This window comes from Manis pentadactyla, chromosome 4 (assembly GCF_030020395.1).
Source record: "Manis pentadactyla isolate mManPen7 chromosome 4, mManPen7.hap1, whole genome shotgun sequence".
NCBI classification, from domain to species: Eukaryota; Metazoa; Chordata; class Mammalia; order Pholidota; family Manidae; genus Manis; species Manis pentadactyla.
The window spans coordinates 159,237,753-159,258,615 of record NC_080022.1 but is presented as its reverse complement, the minus strand read 5'-3'; the positions used below and the strand labels follow the sequence as shown (position 1 = coordinate 159,258,615).

At 50.0% G+C, this 20,863-nt stretch overlaps 1 protein-coding gene across 12 annotated transcripts in view; it reads left to right on the top strand.

The window, feature by feature from the left end:
• MSI2 (musashi RNA binding protein 2) overlaps positions 1-20,863 on the top strand; it is a 376,280-nt gene that overhangs the window by 295,702 nt on the left and 59,715 nt on the right. For all 12 annotated transcript variants that reach the window (XR_005023616.2, XM_036879856.2, XM_036879852.2 and 9 more), the window contains 2 exons: positions 1,388-1,470; positions 17,430-17,544. Coding sequence is in view for 11 of the 12 variants with exons in the window: in XM_036879856.2 (XP_036735751.1) it covers positions 1,388-1,470; positions 17,430-17,544 (198 nt within the window). In the remaining variant the exon portion in view is untranslated. The remainder of the gene's footprint in view (positions 1-1,387; positions 1,471-17,429; positions 17,545-20,863) is intronic.

Sequence of the window (20,863 nt, the reverse complement as noted above, 5' to 3'; positions counted from 1 at the left end):
GAAACTCCTTTCCCACGGCACTAAAGGCTTGATCAGGGTGCCAGTATGTTCAGGTCTTTGGTGAAGAGCCTCTTTCTAGTTTACAAATGTCCATCTTCTCATTGTATCTGCATGTGGCAGAGAGCAGAGGAGAAAAGCAAGCTCTCTTGTGTCTTTGATAAGGGCACTAATCCCATTCAGGAGGCCTCCACACTCATGACCTAAATGTCTCCCAGAGGCCTTACCTCCTAACACCATCACATTGGGGGTTAGGGTTTCAATATAGGAACTTGGGGAGATGCAAACATTCAGTCCATAGCAGAGAGCCTTGCAAATCCTGATTTGGGTTGTGACCTGAGGTATGGGACCCAGTATCAGTCTCACCATCTTAATTTGCAAATGCAAAGCTGGAGACTGAGAGAGGGGAAGGGGCTTCCCAGGATGACATAAGTTCAATGCAAAGTTAGAACTCGAACCCAGGTTTGCTCCTCCATATCAGAGTGTCTGCACCTCTGCCCATGTTCCCTCCCACTGTTTGTACTGACAGTGCTTTTACAATTCAGCCGAGGTGGGGTCCGTCCTGAGTGGGTCTGTGTGCAGAAGCAGTGCTTGCCAAGAGGGGTCACAGATGGGGCAGCATGCTGGAACCCCATCGGGGGTAGGAGGGAGAAGAAAACAAGGAGCAGGAGGGTACTGAGAAGAACTCAAGATGCTGAGCAGCAGTTGGCTGCCAGAATTCGTCAGTACAGCTTGTCTAGCAAAGCTGGTCTCCAGCCGAGTAAATACAGTGGATCGCTGACGGGCGGACAGCAGGCATCAAACAGTCTTAAACTGCCCCAAATCCACAGCGCTTTTGAAGCCGCAGTGGAAAAAGGATGCCTGCTCAGAACAGAGGCCTGAAACTTTTAATAGTTTCTTCCAGGCCTCAGGATGTCCTGATGAGGTATTAGAGGAAGTAATTCAGGAAGAAAAGGACAAATAACTGCCTCTGTCTGGAGGCTGACCTGCGGGCTGGCTATTCCAGCACGGAAAGGGCAAGCATGGCCCCACAGTGATCCCACTGCAGCTCTGGATAGCCCACCCGCCTGCCACCATGTGGAGAACCACAGGGCTTTGACCCTTGTAAACAATAGACAAGTAAATTTCTCCTTTGCTTCTGGGCAAATGTAAACCGCACAGCACCCACTGCGCATGGATGAAATCATTAACTTTTCCTCACTGTTGGAAGGGTGCTCTGTACAAATAAGAAATCATTTCCTCAGCCTAGAGGCCCTTCCCAGGGATCTGCCCCCTACCCTCTGATCAGGAGCCTGTCACCATTGCAGGACATCATAGAAAAACATGTGGGCTGGCCGGAACTGAACTCACCACCCCCTCTCTGTTTGTTTGTTTCCCTTTTATCCTTTAGGGTTTGGCTTTGTCACTTTTGAGAATGAAGACGTTGTGGAGAAAGTCTGTGAGATTCATTTCCATGAAATCAATAATAAAATGGTAAGTGTGTAGGGGTTGCCCTGAAGTGCAATGCCTCCCTTCCCCCACATACACGCCTTTGTTTCTGCAGACTGCTGCAGCCCTCCACCCCCCACCGTCGTCACGCTCCAAGGTGGGCAGGGTGGGCAGCATGGCAACTAGATTCTAAGGGCTCAGCCCTGCGAACAGCAGGAGTTGACAGACGTTTTCGGCGAAGAGCCGAATAGTAAATATTTTCAGCGTTGCAGGCCGTACAGCTGGCTGTTGCAGCCACTCAGCTCAGCTATCATAGCACAAAAGCATCTTCAGGCAATAGGTGCATGAGTGAGCGGGACTGGGTCAGTATAGCTTTGTTTGCAGACACTGAAATTAAAATCTCGTGTAGTTTTCGCATGTCGCAAAACACTTATTTTTACCATTTAAAAATGTGAAATACATTCTTAACTCTTGGGCTGTACAAAACCCAGCAAGGGGTCCAGATGTGACCTGCAGGTTGTATTTGCCAACCTCTGGTTTAGGATATGTTTGCCGTTTGGCTTGGTTTTTTTAAGGGAAATGCTAGATGGGAAGTTTATTGCTGAAATGATTTCTCTCTTTGGGCCCTGCTGGGTAACCATTTTCCCCATCCGGTCAATTTGCTTTACCCTCATGATCATCTGCTTCCTTCCCTCCCTTTTGCTCTTTAAAGTTCCTTTTCCTGGCAAGACACCCTGAACAGGGAGGGAGGTTGGATCAATGGAAGTTTGGGAGCCAGGTAGGCCTCCCAGGCGAATGGCCACCAGAGGGCGCCGTACCATGTGCAGAATGTGCACACTGGCTCACATCTCAAACTCCTTTCTTCAAATTGAGTAGGTGGGTAAGAAACCCCTTCCTTGTTAGTTCTAGAAAGATAGGAGCACAGCAGGATTCCTGGCTCCAGTGTAAGTCCTTTGGAGCCAAAACATTTTGGTTAGCCAGCAGAGCCTCCAGCCCCAAAAGAAGAGGGAGGGCAAATTTGTTTGAAATCACAGCTGTAACTTTGATACTCTCCTTCTTTAGTTAAAACATTCCTTGCTTCTGAAACATGCATTCTGATACACATTATATATTGGTCTGATATGTGTTCACTGACTTAAAATTCAATAATAGAGCTTTTAGTGTGGATAAGATCAAAGCAATCTGCTTAGTATGTGGTGCTACGGGCATGATTCAATATTTGACTTGCTAATTTTTTCCCAGGGCACTAAAATAATATTGTTCGTATTGTTCCTAGCCATCATATGCATCTAAAATGAAAACACTGTTTCTTTGCATACTGTAGGTTGGAGGCGTCTGCTCAGGCGTTGAAATGGTACAGGGGAGATGAGCATGTAGGAGTAACACAGGTCCCCTCTAAGGCCTTCTCTGCCTCCCTGAAGTTGGTTCCTTCCAGTTGGTACTTCTGTCTTTTGTAGGTTACTGTTTGCTATTTTTAAAACTAAAGAGACAGGGGACATAAAAGGAAACCTGCCTCCAGTGCCCAGAGGCCTTGTTTCTCCTAGCCTGGTCTGCTGTTGATAGACTCCTCTGAGTCTGCTGGGGCAGCAGGGAGTGGATTAGGTATTTGAGAGCACTGGCCGACACCATACCTGTCCTGCCAGGACTTAACGGTTCATCGGGAAGGCCTGCTGTAGACTGGCAAGAGACCTTGCCGTGTGCTGCCTTGAATGCATATGTCAGACCCCATGCTACTAACTGGCTTTGAAATGAGCCTGAGACACAAGTGGGGAAAAAGCTTTATTCTCTTCACTGTCCCATTGGGGAAACTGAGGCCCAGGGGCTATACCCCAAACCTGCCTGGGTAGTGAAAGAGCATAGATCTAGAGCTTACTGGCTGCCAAATGACCTATCCAGACAATTGTTTGAGTTTGGGAGTGGGAAGACAAATGCTCAGATAATGTAGGGGACAGCAATCAGAAGGTAGTTTCAGTCCCAGAATGATAACCCATGGGCTGGCTTGAAACCAGAGAGGTTGGTAGCCATTGTCCCCAGCCGTTACACATTTGTCACTTTCTTTTCCACCCAGAGGGAGGCTGACCGTGGCAGGTGCAGGTGACTGGGTTGTGTTGTCTTTTGAATCTGGGGCGAGTACTTGTTCTTTAAAGGAATCAGAAGATACGGAAGAAGACAAGAGGAAGAGGTAGGGTCAGAATGGTTAGGACTACAGACAGGCTTTGGAGGCATCGTGGCTGGTGCCCAGCACAGCCCCACAAGTTACAGGCTCTAAGGGGGACTCTAGAAGTGCCGGGAAAGGGCATCAGTATGTTACTGGTTCTTGCTGAGCTGCAGTGTATCGGCCTGTAATGACCCCACGCAGGCTGGCTGGGCCTGGGGGAGATACCTCAAGCAGAGGCTGAGCACAGTGCCTGAGCAGGACCCAGCTTGATAAACATTAGCTCTTGCCGTTGTCCACGTGGTCACCACTGAAAGGACTTCTCCAGAGAGCTCCTCTCCTTTCAAGAAGGGTGTTGGTAGAGGAGCCTGAATCCTGAACCACTGTGGATTCTGTGATACTCATTTCTACTTCTGAGGCCCAAAGAAAAGGAAATGAATTTAAACTGTGCTATGGACAGAATTCAAATATGAGATCAGAAAGACTGAGAACTCTGAGGCTGCCAAGAGGAAGCCCGTCATTAGAATGTCTGTAGGAGTGTTTTCTAAACAGGACTGTGCTGCGAAGCTGTGAAGACCCATCTCCTGCAGCCCTCGCAGTCTCTCTGAATTCATCAGGGACAGATGGCTGTGCCGCACCCAAAGGGGCCTGGAGCTACCATTTTCATATTCGTAGAGAAGAAAGGTCTCACAGCTGATTTAGCACAAAGCTAGGACCTGAATCCAGGTCTTCTGATTCTTAATCCAGTGCTTCTATGTCTGGCACTCAGTAGGCCCTGTACAAATAATTGTGGAATGAATAAAATATTAGATGAGAAACCACATGACAGTGAGGCTCACTGTCATTCCCAAAGCCATTTCCCATATAATTTGGTTGGTGAATCTCCTGGGCATTTTAAAAAATGAGGGCCCTTCTCTGCCATCCAGGAGAGCCAGCAGCAGGCAGGAGTGTTTCTGCCTACAGAGGAACAGAGCTACCTCCCTCCCCATACAGACCCTGCCTTAAGGACGTGAGGGCAAGAGGATGGCCAGAAAGACCCCACGTGGTATTCTCCCATGCAGAGATCCCACAAATAGCTAACATTTTTGAATGCTCACTACATATTCTGAGCACTTGCTTTATGCATCTTTCTCATTTGATTATTACACACAGTCTAGTGTAGGTACCAGTTATTATTCCATTTTACTGATAGGCAAGGTGAGGCAAAGAGAGAGGTTAAGTAATTTGCTCAGGACCACACAGTCAGCAAGTGGCAGCACCAGATTTCAAGTCCAGTGAGCCAAAGGCCAGAGCTCACATTTGCACCCAGTAGGCTAATCCCCTCCTCCGGGCTAAAAGGGACTTTAAAGGCCATCTAGCTGAGCTCAAGCCTGCCAGGGCCCCTGGTACCCCTTCCCAGTAAGCTATGTCATGGCCCACGTGGTTCCATGTTCAACTAAGAGAAAAGGCAAAGGAGATAGGCTCACTCAGGGCCAGACTCCCAGCTGGGAGGAAGGGCCACGGTCAGGTAGATATAAGGGGTCCCTGTTGGCCATGACAGATTCCCAGGCCTCTTCACCCACTGCCCCAGAGGCCGATGAATGAGGGGTATGGGGGGCAGCTGGCTGCCACCCAAGCTAAGGGCCCAAACCACAGGAGCCAAGACTCAGCCCTCCCTGTGTCTTGGCACAGGTCCCAGTGAAGTGCAAACATGGCCCCTTATCAGTAAACCCACACAAACGCACTTGTGGAGCCACCTGGTGACCCTCTAGAGAGGGCCTCCTCTCTGGCCATTGTGAGCCCAGGCGCGGGTGCAGCTAATAATGCTGCCTGCCACGTGCCCCTGATTGAAGCAGCCCCTGAGCCGCAGGGACACTTGCTTGATTAGTTGCCAGCCGGCGGCCTCCTGGTGAGCAGGGCAGTATGGGGAGGGACCTGCCCTGGGCTTCCGCAGAGGTCTGGCGCATGCCCCGCCTCAAGTGGAGGCGGGGAGGCATTGCCAACCTTGCCAGGAGAGAACTTGGGGTACAGCCTGGGTGAGAGCTCCTCAGGTAGAGCCTTTTCCCACACCTGACCCAACAGGAGGATTCCGGTGCTTACTGGGCCTCGTGTGGGCGCTTTACAAATGCCTGGTCCTTGCCCCAGGGGCGCTAGAGCTCCGAGCAGTGAGGGGACTCCCGAGGGCCACAGGTCTAGGTGGCTGAGCTGGAACTTGAGCCTCTGTCCTTCTGGCTCCAGTCCTGGTTTCTTCCCACTGCACCCTGCCTCCAGCAGAGGCAAATATCTTCATTGAAACATCTGGATTGATTTGACTGGTGAATATAAGAAAAAGTTTTCATTTTCTTTATATAGGGATTACTACAGGATTTCTTTCAATAGCCCCTGTCCCTGATCCTCTAAGGTGATCTGCTCATGGCAATTGCTTAGCAGTGTGTAAGCATGTTAGGGATAGTCTCAGGCCCCATCCCAGACCTGCCCAGTCAGAACCTACGTTTTGACAAATCCCCAGTGACACAGGTGCATGTTAAAGTCTGAGAAGCCCCCAGGATCACCGGTAACGAGAGAGAAAGCAGGAGTCGTGTCAGAAGGAAGGAACCCAAGGTTTTGGACCACGTGGACTGGAGCCTGGATCCCAGCTCCACTGGGGCTGTCCTGTGCGCTGGCTAGCACCCCACCCGCCTGCACCTGTTCCTCGCTCTGAGGGTGGGAATGATGGCAGCCACCATTCGGGGGACTTTGTAAAGGGCCAGGTAGTAAATATTTCAGGCTTTGAGGGCCCTATGGTCTCCATCACTCAACTCTGCCACCAGAGAGCAAAACGCAGCCATTAACGAAATGTAAATCGGTGGGTGTGGCTGTCTCCAGTAAACCCTAATTACAAGACAAGCTGCCCCTGCATTTGCCCTGGCAGCCTTGTTTCCAACCCTGGCCCTGAACCAACGCAGCTCAGAGAGGTGGGCTGCTTATTTCACGGGACCCAAAAAAGGCTTTTAGCCAAATGCTCACCCAGGGGCCCTACTGAGTCAGCGCCTTACTAGTCAGAGGGGAACTGTGGGGAGAGGGTACCCCAGTCAGATGCTGACATGCGGGATAGTATCCTGCAGAAAGTATCAGGGCCTTCATTCCTAGGAGGCCCCAGGCACTGAACAGGGGTGTGAATGAAGGAACGGTCAGAGCACGGTGCTGTCGACCCCCGGAGAGGCCTTCCCGGCAGAGGATGTCACAAAACCCTCACTGCGGAGTGCCCCCCAGTGCAGCCACTTGGCACTGCGCTCTGTGACCTCGGGCAAGTGATTTCTGTGCCTTAGGCTTCCCCTCTGTAAGACAGGGCGGGGGCACCTGCCTCAGTGCCACCGGAGTTAGGACTCGTGAAGGGTTTTACCAGCGCACAGCGTGCTCTATCAGAGTAATAGGCCTTTTTACTGTCATTATCGTCATCATCACTATCATTACTCTTAGAATCATTCTATTGAACAAATATGTAATCATAAGGTAAGGTAGCCGTGGACGGATGCCAAGTCAGTAAATGCTCCGTGCAGAGCTGGGTGGGATTGGGACCTAAGTCTCCCAGGCAGGAAGGGGAGTGTGTGAGGTGGGCACTCAGTGCCCTGGTGGGGAGGTGGTCCTGAAGGAGGGAAAGCACAGGAAGGCACACATCCTGCAGAGCAGAGCAGAAGGGGCGGCAGATGGGATTTTCTAGGTCCCAGGGAAGCTGACTCAAGCCCTACAGCTGAATCATCCTTTGGGGAAGTTCTGAAAACCCCACTTTTAAGAACAAAGCCCTGTGCTCTGGGCACACTTGGGGGATTAACCTCCTGAAGGGGGCTTCTGAGTGGGAGGGCGCAGGAGAACAAGCGAGCCGGACAGCCTTGGGTTGGCCTCTCAGACTTGGAGCTGTGGGTGCTGGGCCAGCGGTCCAGAGAGGCCCCAGGTAAGGGTAGGCAAGGGGAGCCACCACCCGGCAGGGTGCCCCAGTGACTGGGCGCACATCCCCTTTCTCAGGCTGCTCCTCAGCCCAAAGACTGAGAGCTTGGTCAGGCACCAGGCCAAAAGTGTGGGGTGGGAGGCGGGTAATGTGGGTGGAATTAACCAGGCTTCTGTGTTCACCAGCCTATTTGCAGCATCATTCTCTCTCGTAAGCTAATTTTAGCCATCCATTCTGCTTCTGTTACCATTTATAAAATGAGAATGTCAAATGCAATATTAAACAAGCCGGATGAAGGCAAAAGAGGAAATACCAGAGAGGCACTTAATAAATGAATCTCGTGTTGACGTGGGAGACGGAGAGGCCCTGTCTTCCAACAAGCACGCATGCGTACATGCCTTCTGTGTCCCGGGTCTGTCAGTGCACACAGGGACTTGCATGTTGCGGGAGGTGCGGCCGGGGTGGTTGAGTGGTAAATGCTTGGTGCTCTTTAGGCAGAAGTAATTTGGCCTGGGGGAGGTGGCCTCCCAGGTGCCTGAGTTCTGGCTCCGTGGCCCTTCATGTGTCCTGTGGGGAGGTCACTGCAGGGGATCCGGGAGGGTGGGATCCTTCTCAGTATGTCCGGGCCCAGCCCCTCTGGGCTTTTCTGCTCACCCTAAGCCCAGCATCCTTCTACCTACCACCCGCAGGGTGCAGCGGAGGGGTGCGGGGCATGGAGACCCCTGGGACACCACTCTCTTCCCCACAGCCCTTCTCTGGGGCCTGGTCTTCCCTTGACTGCACTCGGCTGCTCTGTCCAACTTCCCAGGGAGGGGCAGCTAAGGCTCAAGCCACACCTTTTATTTTCTTCTCTTTTAAATAGAATGATTAAGTTAGGCCCTGTGCAGGGTCTCTGGCAAAGGCCCGCATGGGCTGGGGTAAGCACCCGGCCTTGTGGCAGAATTCGGGCACCTGCTGGAGGCTGAGGTTTGTTTTCACTTTGAAACGTCCTTGTAGGTTCCCAGAAATAAAAAGAACAGCTGCTGCTGCCACCCTCAGCTTTTTCCGCAAACAGAGCGGCCGGCAAAGCTCCCTTTGCACACCTGGCTAATAAAAGCAGGAAGGTGGGGCCCCACCTGGCTGGCAGGTGGGGTCGGTTAGGAAGAAAGTCAGCACTGCAGGCCAAGGGTCTGCCCGGCTTGGGGGTAGCGGCCACTCTCTTTATTCCTCCCTGCTCCCCAGTCTTTGGGATTCACATAAGCACAGATAGGAACTGGCTTCGTCACCTCAAAGGCGCTCACCTGGGCTCCGTGTGAGGCGAGTGAGGTGTGACCCAGCCACCTTTGTGCAGCATGAGCACTTTCGGGAGTAGCTCGTTTGCTGGCTCACTGCGGCCCCGTGGGGTAGACACTACTGATACTGTTGTGCAGATGAGAAAACTGAGGCACAGGGAAGTCGGGCTCCTGGTCTCAGCTCAGAGACAGCAAGTGGAGCAGAGATTTGAAGTTAGGCTAGACTGTGGTGGACTGGACAAGGCCCCCTGCCTTCGGATCCAGGTGGGGTGGGAGGCTGCCGTCCCTGGGGTGCGTGTCCCAGATAGTGTTGGGGACCAGCTCCTCACCACTCCTTGCCGAGTCTCTGTGCACTGCTGAGGGAGAGCAACATCTTACTGAATTCATCTCTGTGTCTGCACCCAGCCCCTGCCTGCTAAATAGGTGCTTATAGTACGGTTTATGACCTCCTTCACTTTGCCATCACTGATTGCAGTAAAGCACTGAACAGAGGAAACAGTGGACGAAATTAATCCTGGAAGTGGTGGGGGAATGAATTCTGGAGCTAGGATTGGGATGCCTCTGGAAGGAGTAATATCGGAATGGGCCTCAGGGGCTGCATGGAGGGTGGTAGGGAAGGGCCGTGAGGGAGGCCCTGGTGGGCAGAAGCCCAGAGCTGGGAACAGGGGTTTTGAAGTGGGGGATCTAGGATTGAATCCTGGCTGTGTCATCACCTGGCTTTGTGACCTTGGACAAATTGTTCCTTGGAACCTCAGTTTCCTTTTATAACTTCAGGGCTAATTGGGCCCACTCAGAGGAAATGAGGAGCCAGCTAACGAGGGTGATAAGGACAGCGGGCATTCTCTTGGGGACTTCTGTGCACCAGAACTGTGCTTTATGTGTGTGTCATTATGTATACTACTGTATGTTATATACTGTGTATGCACACACACGAGGATGCCTAGCATATGGGAAATGCTCAATAAACCGTATGTTCCTTCCTCCCCAGAGAAATCCTGATGACCAGGGAGATGGAGTCAGGATTACACGTCCTTCAGGACATTCAGCGCTTCCCACATATGGGTCTGGGCCGTTGATAGCAAGCACGAGTCCCTTGAAGGTGGATGTTTCTGTGGCTGCCTTCACCTGCCTAAGCTGGCATTTCCATTTAGGCTTGCACAGGACCCCTTTCTCCCATAGACTCCATGGGGACACCCCATATTTGTGAGGACCTTTTTGCAATAGAACAAGACAAGTTGTCCTGTACAAGTGGGTCTTTGGTGCTTGGCCACAAGCTGAATCCTGTCTACAAGGATAGCGCCTGATTAAGATGTCTGGGGAAGGGCGAACAAGGGATCAGAACACAGGACTCCCTTCTGCTTGCTTCTGGGTACCAGTAGTGCCCAGCGGAGAGGCCCGAGTTTGCAGAGGGCAGAGGTCCGGCACTGGTGAGGGGCAGGCATAGCAGGATGGCTAGGCACCCTCCCTTACTGGCATCAAGGGCCGGGTCCTCCGGGTGCAGCTGCTGGGATTTCTGGGCTGTGACTGCTGCCCCTGCAATGATAGCCGTGCCCTCACCCAGCCACCATTCATGCTGGTGGGGATCCCATCCTGCCTCTGGCTGTGGGCAGGTGGAGCGACTCGCTGGAGTGAGAACATGGGAATGGATGTTAGTACCAGGAGGAGGTGCCTGGCCCTCTGAAGATCACTCTGAGAGAGATGCCCGGCCCGGGGCCATCTCGGTGTGATGAGCTGCGTGTTGAGAGCTGGGCACCCTGCCTTCCCCCCACCGGCCCTCTCTGCCTCTCCTGGGCGGGCTAGTCACGTGCTTGTCATCCCACATCTTGTTACTCCATCTGCTTCGTTTCTTCCTACCTTTCCTTCAGTGGCTGTTTCACGCAGGGTGGGCTTCCTGGGTGTGAGACCCAAGCAGCAGTGCAGGCCCTGGGCTCAGAAGGGCCTGCATGGTTTCATGCTCTGCCGCCGCCATCTCTGAACCCTTAGGGATGGCTGAACAGAAGTCCCCTTGTCTGCATTTTGCAGTGGCCCACAGGCCTGCAGCACATTCTGTAGCCACCATGCTGTTGAGGCCAGCTCCAGGCACGGTGTCCCAGGCAGGAGAGGAGACCTAGGATCTCCCCTAAGGAGCTCGCCTGTGTTTGTCTTCCTTGCCCAGCACGTTCCTTGAGGGTAGGTTCCCCCCGAATCTTGATTATGAACCTGCAAGAGCCCCACAAAGGGTCCTGCCCTCTTGGAGTCTCCAGAAAGGCTTATGACTGGCAGAGAGGGCAAGACAGCAGAGGGTGGGAGGGAAAAAAGCTTGTAGCTGCAGACAACCAGGCTGTTGGGGAAGCAGGGCTGGGTTTCTGGGGTGTGGGTTAACCCCCCGCCACACACACACACATTTTACTCAGGAGATGTGAGTTGCTGCTAGGCTCCAGGCAGGACCCCGAATCTTTACACAGGCGTGTCACCCCCCGCCCTCTGCCCTTTATTTCTCTGGAAGGTGTTTGGGGCCTAACAGCCAGAGGAGATGTCAACTTGGGGCTTCAGACAAGCAACTTCGGCCTGGAATCCACCAGATCCTGGCTGAGTCACAGGAGTGGCTGATCTTGGAGCAAGAGCACATCAGGCCTCTGTGTATTTCAGACGCTCCACAGAAGGGGGGCGCCCACCATGCAAGCCATAGGTCACCATGCCACCCTGGCCCTGTGCACTTGCCCACCCCAGAGGCCTGGCCCTCTGTGCACCCCTTTCCTACCAGCCACACAGCGGTCCAGGTGGAGCACTTCCCGCAGCAGCAGGTTTTCTCCTTTGAAAGAGGCCCTTCTCTCCCTTGGGGAGTAAATGGGTTCTAACAGGACCTGTTTGGGGTGAGAAGAGAAGCTGCAAACACTGGCCTCTTCAGGCCCCACAGAGTTCCCTTGTCCTGGGCAGTAAGTCAAGGCCACAGACTGAGGCTTGGGCTTCCCCTGACCAAGGCCAGGCCCTTTTCCCGCCCAGCCCCGGGCCGTGTGCTCACTGGAGTTGTTTGTGAAGAAGCCAGGGAAGAACAAAAGCCTTTTCACTTCCCAGACCTTGGCGTCCTTCTCAGACTGCCAGCCGCTTCCACAGCGTGCCCGGCAGGGAGCTACCTCAGCAAGGGCTGCAGGCCCGCTGGGCAAGAGCAGCCACTCCGGGGAGTTGCAGAGAGGCTGTGCCCACAGAACGCCACCACCCTCTCTGAAAGCCGATACCAAGCACCCTCCCGAGGGACCCACTCCCCTGGCATGAGCTACGGCATCAGGTGCACCTGGGTTCAGATCCAGCCCTAGCGTGCATGTGGTGGGCAACATAGGCGAGGTGTCTGATATCTTTGGGCCTCAGCTTCCTGTTCTGTAAGATGGATATATGGCTGTCAAGGACATCACTGGGTCCACTGACAAAACAGGAATGTGGGAGGTAGGGAAATGTCATACCGACGTGAAATGTCCCGAGGTAGAGCTAACTGTACTGTGGTTATGTAAGAAATGTCTTTAAGTGTAGGAAATGCATACCACAATGTAGGTAACCTACTCTCAAGAGGTTCAGGGAAAAGGTACATAGTCATAGTGTGCAAAAGTGACAAAATGTTAACAGTAGGTGAATCTGGGTAAAGGTAAACACACACAGGTGTTTTGTGTTACTTTGCATCTTTTCTATAAATTTGAAATTAGTTCTGTATGAAGAGTTAGCAACAACAGACCTCCTTGCTCAGCTGCTTTGGATCCTGATGGGAGGTGGTGTCCCACCCCAGTGAGCAGCCCCACAGAGTGTGAGACACACCCGCGTGAGCTCACATCAGCTCTGATTCATCCTCTAAGGGAACACGCTGCTGCTCTGACTGTCCTGTTGTTGAAGGGGGTTCAGATAGATCATTCCTCTGAACCCATAATCCCAAGGATGACAAGGAAGCCAACACTTTCCTCCAAGGCCAGCTTGCCAGCAAAGCAGCATATTTAGAGGTTGAAATGTTAAAGCAAATCCCATCCACCTTTGGGGAGTTGGCACGTCCTTGGCATCCAGCCCCTGGTATGGGGTTGGTTGCTTTGTACCTTTGCCAGTCACGAAGCTTGGAAATGGGGACCTCGTCTCCTGGTGGGAGCAGCACGTGGCCTCTGAGTCGTCTAACAAGCACGAATCCAAACGGAATCTCCTGCTAAGTCTCTTGCCCTTCTAACCACGCTGTTTGTCCCCGTTGCCATCGGAAACCATAGCAGTGGCAGCCATTGTGTGAGCCACTGAGGTGGGGTCTGAGCTGTGGACAGGGGCTACTCAAGGACCGAGACTCAGAGATATTCCTTCCTCAGACTCTGCCCTGATCCAGGGCTCCCCTGGAGAGAGCACTTGGGGTGTGGTTGGTGTGGAGCATTCGCCCTAATGAGGGTCTTAGGGGGCAGGGCTGAACGGCTGGAGCAAGAGGCTCAGTGGAACCACTTGCCTTTTGCTCCTGTTGACCGTGGGGAGCCAGTCAAGCCTCTCCAGGGCCACCCAGGAGGGAAGTGCCCACGCCTGCCCATGCCCCACGGGGAAGCACCCTCGGTGCCCACCGCCCTAGGAATGCAGCCCGCCAGATGCTGAGGGTAGGGGAGGCCTCCTGCCATCCTCTGCTCATGCTCTTCACTGATCACATGTGGTAGCTGGTCTCCAAAGACAGGCTCCCAGTGTGTACATCCTGTGTGTCTCCGTCCCGCACCAGGTCTGGGCTGGCCCAGTGTAACCAGTCAAATGTGATGGAAGTAGCAGTGTGGCTCCCACAGCTAAGTTTTAAGGAGCCATGAGCTTCTGCCTTGGCCCCTTGGGATGTGACGCTTGGATCACTCTCTTGGGAGTCGGCTGCCATGCTGTGAGAAGACCAAGTACCACAGAGAAGCCTTGAGTGGCGCCCCCTCCCCTCCCCCCACACCCCGACTCCTCTGGGCAGTCCCAGCTGAACCAGCATCGACTGCCTGCTGTGAGAGTGAGGAAGTCACCTTGGACCTCCAGTCCCAGCCACCATCGGACCACAACTGCAGGAGAGACCGCAAGCAGGAGCCCCACTGAGCCCAGTCAACACCCAGAACCACGAGAAAGGGTGATAAATTGTTGGTCGAAGCCACTAAGTTTGGGAGTAGTTTGGTGCACAGCAGTAGGTGGTGATTGGGACAGAGTAGGTGGCCTGAAGAGCGTGTGACTAGGGCTGCAGAGATGGGCTGCTTTCTCCCCATTTCAATTCTGCTGTGACTCGGGTTGCTCATGCCAAGTTCCCTGGCTTGCATGGAGCCCAGAGGGAGGATTGGAGTGGGAGTGAGGGGGGTTCCTCCCAAATGTGGTCTAACTCCAGGGGCTCCAGAGACTGTCAGCTCAGAAGTGACAAAGAGAAGGTTGCCTCAATGCTAGGAGAATGAGGCAGTCAAAACCTGTTCTTTTTCAATAGAATGAGAGTTCTTGGAGATCGAGGCTTACTGTATTTCTCTTGGCATTCCTGGTAGCCTAGCACTTGCTGGGCACATTGAGCTCCTCAGCATTGTTGAATTAAGTAGATGGGTCTGTGTGCCCCAAATGCACATGTAAGTCAGCCCATGCTCTGTATGGAACACCACCAGGGACCTGGGAGGGAGGGGCAGACCCTGATCCCTGCCCTGAAACCTTACAGTCTGATGAGGGAGATCAGGCTTCTGCCAGCCTGATGGGTGAAGGACACAGTTTTCATCCTCAGCATGCCCCTGGCCCACTGCAAGGACTGGAGATACTGTCAGAAAATAGCTATCCTTCTTTCCCCTTCTTTACATTTTCTTCACATGAGATCATCCAAGGAGCAGGGGGCTGGGTGGACAGGCTTCCTGGTCCTGAGAAATTATTCCAGAAGCCTTCAGTGCAGGCCACGCCAGGCCAGGCTCCCTGGTGCGACTGCTCCCTTTCCCTGTCACTCAAGTGTGCAGGACGTGCCCAGATCCCCTAGGGAGTGCGGATGCCATGGCCCCTGGCTTCAGGGAGCACTCAGTGTTGACACAGCAGGTGGTGGGCAGACCCATGCAGTCAGTACTGCACCACAAAGACAGCAGAATTCAACAGAGCTGCCAGCCCTGCTCAGTGAGAGGAAGAGTAGGTGGGTTTGTTTAAAATACTCCCATTACAGTCAGTTAACCTTTATGTTCCCTAAATGAAAATTATATAAACCTGAAATTTTCGTTGATCAGGTTGCCTAGGAACAGGCAGCAGGTTTTCATAAGACAATGCAATAGATTGTCACCAATAGGGCTATTAGGAAGTGAGCTGGTTAGCGGCATTATTCCGGATCCTGGTGTTGGTGTTCAGTAATTATCTGTCTGCCTCTGCAGAGCACACCCATCTTCCCAGGCTCGGGCGGGCTCTTGCAAATGAGGTTTCTCAGCCTGCTTCTGAATCCCAGAGATGGGACCTGGGGTCTTAAGAGCAAATTGTCATCCCTGCGCTTAAGAGAAATCTAAAAGACCCAATCCTGATGAGTTTTTAATCACCTTTCTCCCACAGTAGTACTCAAAGTAGTACTCAAAGCAGAAAACTCAGGAAATAAACAGTAACAAAAACACAATGGAAATTAAAGAACAAAGTCACTCTAAGGCAACTTTGGTATGTCTTTTAAATACAAACTTTTTCCCTGTGTGCATATTTACTTGTTTATTTTTCACCAAGTCACTGTAATTTGCTTTCTTCCCCAATTGCAGTCAGGGTAACCAACTGTCCTGGCTCGCCCTGGACTGAGGGCTCCCCAGTACCAGCACATGTTATTATAAGCATGCTTTTCCATGACTAGCTTTCCATGTGTAGCTTTCAGTCAGTTTGGATGAACCAAACTTGGCCCTACCAACTCCATGTTTTTGGACATTTAGGGTATTTCCTTTCTTTAAAAAAAAGATAATGTAATAAATGACATATGTGGTGAATAGCTTCATGCATATGCCCTTGCAAGATAAACTCCTACAAGTAGGATTCTTAGGTCAAAGGATGTATACATTTATGGCTTTTGATATTTTGTAAGGTTGCCCTCTGGAAAAATATGTGCCAGTTTCTGTGCTTACTCTCTAAACTCTCAAGGACTCTGACATCAAATAATCCTTTCACCCCGGCCAACCTGATAGACAGAAGAGAGGTCTCACCTGGGGATGTGTGCTGCTTCATTAACCATTTGTGAAGTGCCCATTCGTGTCCTTAACCCATTTCTCTTTAAAGAGGCTCATTTCTTTTAATCTGTAAAAACTCTTTGTATTAGGCACATCAATCATGAACGTTGAATCATTCTGTCCATTTTTTTTAAACGTGTGGTTATTTTTTAAAGAGTAACACCTGTTAACTTGGTGTCTATGAAGAAAGAAAAGTTAATATTTTAGGTAATTCAATCTGCCTCCTAGCCTAAGCACTAAAATATTTTATAACTGAAGTACCTGGGATGAGAATAGCTCCAAAATGTATAACCCAGGTAGGTCCCTTTGAAAACAAAGGATCGTGTACGCAATTTAACTTTGTGTTCCTGACTCAGAAACGCTGTGAGCAGTAGTAATTTTCTGGGCAATGGTGATAGCCTCAGCAGCTGTGGAGCTCTGTGCAGTTTTGGCTCCCATTCCACATGGCCCCAGACTGCTTTTTAAATAAGATACCTGATTCTTGTCTTCCCCCTATCACTGTCAGTCCATCATGCTGTTACTTTTTTGCTGCTGTTAAGCACCCCTGCCTGGCCCTGTATCACCCCATCTTCATCAGCAACAGGACTGATGACTGGCTAAAAATGCTTGTTAAGTTTATCTGTAAACTCACAGCAAGTAAGTGCTGAGGGAGGGGCCCACCGGCCACTAGGGTAGGAACTTCAGCAGGCCGTGGTTTTACTTCCTTCCTGGGGTTTGTATTACATATCATTAAGATTGTTCAGTCAATGACTTCTGGAGGTGTGCATAGAATGGGGTTAAAAAACTTTGTAGGCAGAAGGAAAACAGAAAGGAAAGATGAGCAAGCACTTGAAGATATAGCTGCCAAATGAGAAACCAGTAATCTAGACGAACCGAATCAGTGTTTGATCTTATTACTGCCTTCAGGAGTGTTCTGGGACAGGTTTCATGGAGATGGTCCCATTGCTGACCTAGAAATAGGCCCTTCCAGGCCTGCACCAGCTGGGATGTGGCATACAGCATGTCACATAAGCCTTCTGATGCTCACTTTTCTCATCTGCGAAATGGAGCTAACTGCCGGCCTATTTCATAAGGGGTAGAATCAGATGGCCCAATGGGAAGAGTCCCTGGCCTGAAGGAGCCTAAGAGGAATTTGCAAACATTTTGTAAAGGGCCAGTCACGAGTGATTACTACCATCGCTGTTACAGTTATTATTCATGGACTCTCCAGCGGCTGCGGGCTACCTCCTTACTTCTCCTGCCGTCTGCACAGATTTCAGTCTGAGCTCCCAGCCTGTGCGTGTACTTTGAGCTTACATCCTTGCCATCCCTCCAAACCCAATTTCATCCTTGTAGGTTTTTCCAAAACAGGATTTGCAACAAGTGGCGTGTTCTCTTAAATATTTATTTTGCAGACCATTTACTCGGCACAGCTATTTTTACAGTGAGGAAGGAGCAAGGCTAAAAATAACTTAGCTAGTAACCGGATCAGTTCTGCATTTGACATTTACGTGGAATTCATTTGCATCTCATTTGTTCACCTTTCTGTTTAACAGGTAGAGTGTAAGAAAGCTCAGCCGAAAGAAGTCATGTTCCCACCTGGGACAAGAGGCCGGGCCCGGGGACTGCCTTACACCATGGACGCGTTCATGCTTGGCATGGGAATGCTGGGTGAGTCTGGGCGGGACTGTGGGCACTGAGCACAATTACCATGGACTTGGGGCTGTGGAGGCCTAGACCCCCAACTGAGTCCCCTAACAGTTGGGCAAACTGCTTTACCTGTCTGAGCCTCAGTTTCCTCATCTGTAAATGAGGACGATAATTCCCTTTGCAAGACAGTTGTGACCACTGAATGAGCAGATTAGACAGTAATCTTGTCTCATGCCTGGCTCATAGGCGGTACTTGATGATATTATTTGCTCTCCTTTCCACTCCCTTCTTCAAAAGAAGTCACTCTCTGCCTCAGCCCTCTCTACTGACTGGAAGTTCTTAAGGACCTAAAGACTCAGGGCTGCTTCCCTTGTGGGCTGAGGCTACATTTTCTAAAACTTAGGAAAGGAGAAGCCGTGAGGGTGGGTGATAATCCTGTCTGTTTAAATGATTAACATTTTTCTCTTGGGATATCAAAATTTGCATTTAAATGGATGTTTTAAATAGCCTGTTTTACTCTTTATTTGCAAAAAAAAAATGATGAAAGACAAAGTGTGTTTGTTCTGACAAAAATGATCTCTCCTGGCTCTTAGAGAAATTAAGTTGCATATTATGCCCCTTCCTTAAAGGTATCTCTGTCCGTCCTGCGTAGATAATTGAAAATCTTGCCGCTTAAATGGCATGAAAGATGGAGAAAGCAATGGAAAAGCGTAATGGTGTGGGTCGCAACAATAATTAGAAATTTCAAGGCGAGAGAGCCGTTATTTTACTGCAAGTTATTGTGTGTTGGGAAAATACTAATTAAATGGGATAAATGGTAGTTAATGGTAAAATTCCGTTCAGGCACATGATCTGTCTAGTTTTAATGGGTTTTCTTTTGGTTTGGCTAAGAGTCCCTCTTCTACATTGTTTGATAAGTTCTTTGTGTATTTTCAGGTTTGCTGCTGTTTAAATTGTTCCTGGCTCAGGTTTAAATTTATAAAAGTTTTCTTGGTTTATAAATTCTTAAAAAGAATGATATCTATTCGAGGAAATAACAAGGCAAAGTAAAAGTTATTTTGCGGAACTAAGGAATGGAAAGAGATGCCACAGGAATACTAAAAATGGCCAAGATGTTAATTCTTCTCAAATTAATTTTTAGGTTTAACAGTTTCAAAGAAAACTCCTATTTTAGTTCTTACAAAATTTACCAACAGATACTAACATTAATCTGCAAGAAGAAGTGAAATTAAAAAATAAAATGTTTTTAAAAAGAAATAGGAACTTCACATTGTTATTTCCCAGGGTCACTCACCATGTAGATTGGTGGTTCCCTTGGGAAATAAGCTCTTCCCATATCATACGTTCCTGGCCCCCCCACCCCCATGGAGAACCGGTGGTCTGGGTGTGGGCAGGGATGCAGCCTGAGAGGTGCCAGGACTGGGCAAGGTGCCCTTAGGCTGGAATTAGATGTGTGGCGCATCCAGCCCATAGCACACCGTGCCTTCTTCCCTCAGTGTAGGAGGGCTGCACTCAGGCTGCTGGAGACTGGGTGCTGAGATCACCAAACTGAGGAAAACCAACCACACAAAAAGGATGTTGCCACTAGGAAACAACAACAGACCACTTAAAAAAAGAATCAAATGTTTAGGAAATACCAAATATTACCAAAATTAAAACCTAAATAGATGTGTTGAATAGCAGCAATGGACACAGCTAAAGTAAAAAATAATAAAGTTGGAGATGAGGCCGAGGAATTCTCCCAAGAAAGTAGAACAAAGATATATTTTAACAAATTCTTTAAAGAGACATGGAGTACATGTAGATCCCCCAGTCCTGACATGCATCTAATAGGAGTCCCAGAGGAAGAAAACCAGGGAATTTACAATGGAAATGTTCTGTCTTTTGACTGTATCAATGTCTATATCCTGGTTGTGACATTATACTATAATTTGCAAGATGTTGTCACTGGGGGAAACTGAGTAAAGGCTACATGGAATATATTTCTTTAAATGGCATGTAAATATACAACTACAGCAAATAAAATTTACCTAAAAATGAAAAAAAAAAAAAAAGAAATGGGAAAACACTGATTTGACCAAATATCAGAACATGGCATGAAGCCACAGTAATTAAAATGGTGTGGTATGTAGGAATGCATCTGTTGATAGAAAAAGTTAGAGAGCCCAAACTAAATATATTTCTATGTAAAAGTATAATTATTATAAAGAAATTATTTTTTTAAATCAGAAGTTTTTTCTTGCTTGACTGTTATTTACTTGTTTAGCACTTGCTTCAAAAACTAATTTTTATGTGGTCTTCATCTTGTGTTGCACACCAAAAGAAACTGAATAGATTAATAGCTTTAAATTTTGAATTAAAACCTTAAAAGAGTTGAGCCCATTACCACGTGCTGGCTTTGGGAGTCCTGAATTTTAAATGTTGAGTATAAGGGCCCTAGGGCATACAACTTTTAAGGGTCCAAATCTCCAGGAAATACCCACCTGTCTAAGTCTAGCTTGATACCTTTTACATGCTAGGAAGAATTAACTGGTTTTCCTTCAGGGGGAAGCAGAGGTGTGGAGGTGAGCTCGCTCATGCCAGTTGCAAAGAGCAAAGTGGAGCAGCTATGTTCACCCCAGACCCCACTCAAAGGTTCAGGGCCCACTCTCCACAGACACCCAGTCTCAAGCTCTGGACAGAGGGCCCCCAGTGGTTTCAGTATGCAAACCAAGCCAGGGAGGACCTTGTTGAATATAGGAGGGATTCAACAGCTAATAGTCTTTGATCACCTACTATGCACCTGTCCCTGGACTACACATGGGAGACCATACTTAGCAAAACAGCTCTGGTCCCTGCCCTTGTGGAGCTGGTGGCCACATGAGAGAGATGACATTAACAGCTAATCACACAGAGACAAAATTATAATAGTTAGGGGCTGCTTTAAGAGCACATAATGAGGAATGGAAACTAGTCCAAGGAATCAGGGACTGCCTCCTTGTGCAGGTAACATTTCAGCTGGGATGAGAAGCACGAGTAAGCCGAGGGCGATCCAGACAGAAGACATGGCCTAGGAGTTGGGCAGTCCTAGTGTGTGACCCCAAGAGCTGGCCTGGCTGGGGCCGTGTGTGAGGAGGAGGAGGAGGAATGGCAGGCTGAGTAGCTCTCGGAAGGGCTCTGGCCACAGCTGGTGGTGGCTCTTCTCCAGAGGCCATCTGATTCGCCCCTGCTCGCTGAGATTTAGATATGTGACAGATGCCAGGCGCTTACTCATCTGCCCCAGCCATTTCCTTGTCCTCTCACATTTCAAGTTATGACTTCCCTAAGCCACAGTAAAGAAGGAATTGTTCATTAAAAATGT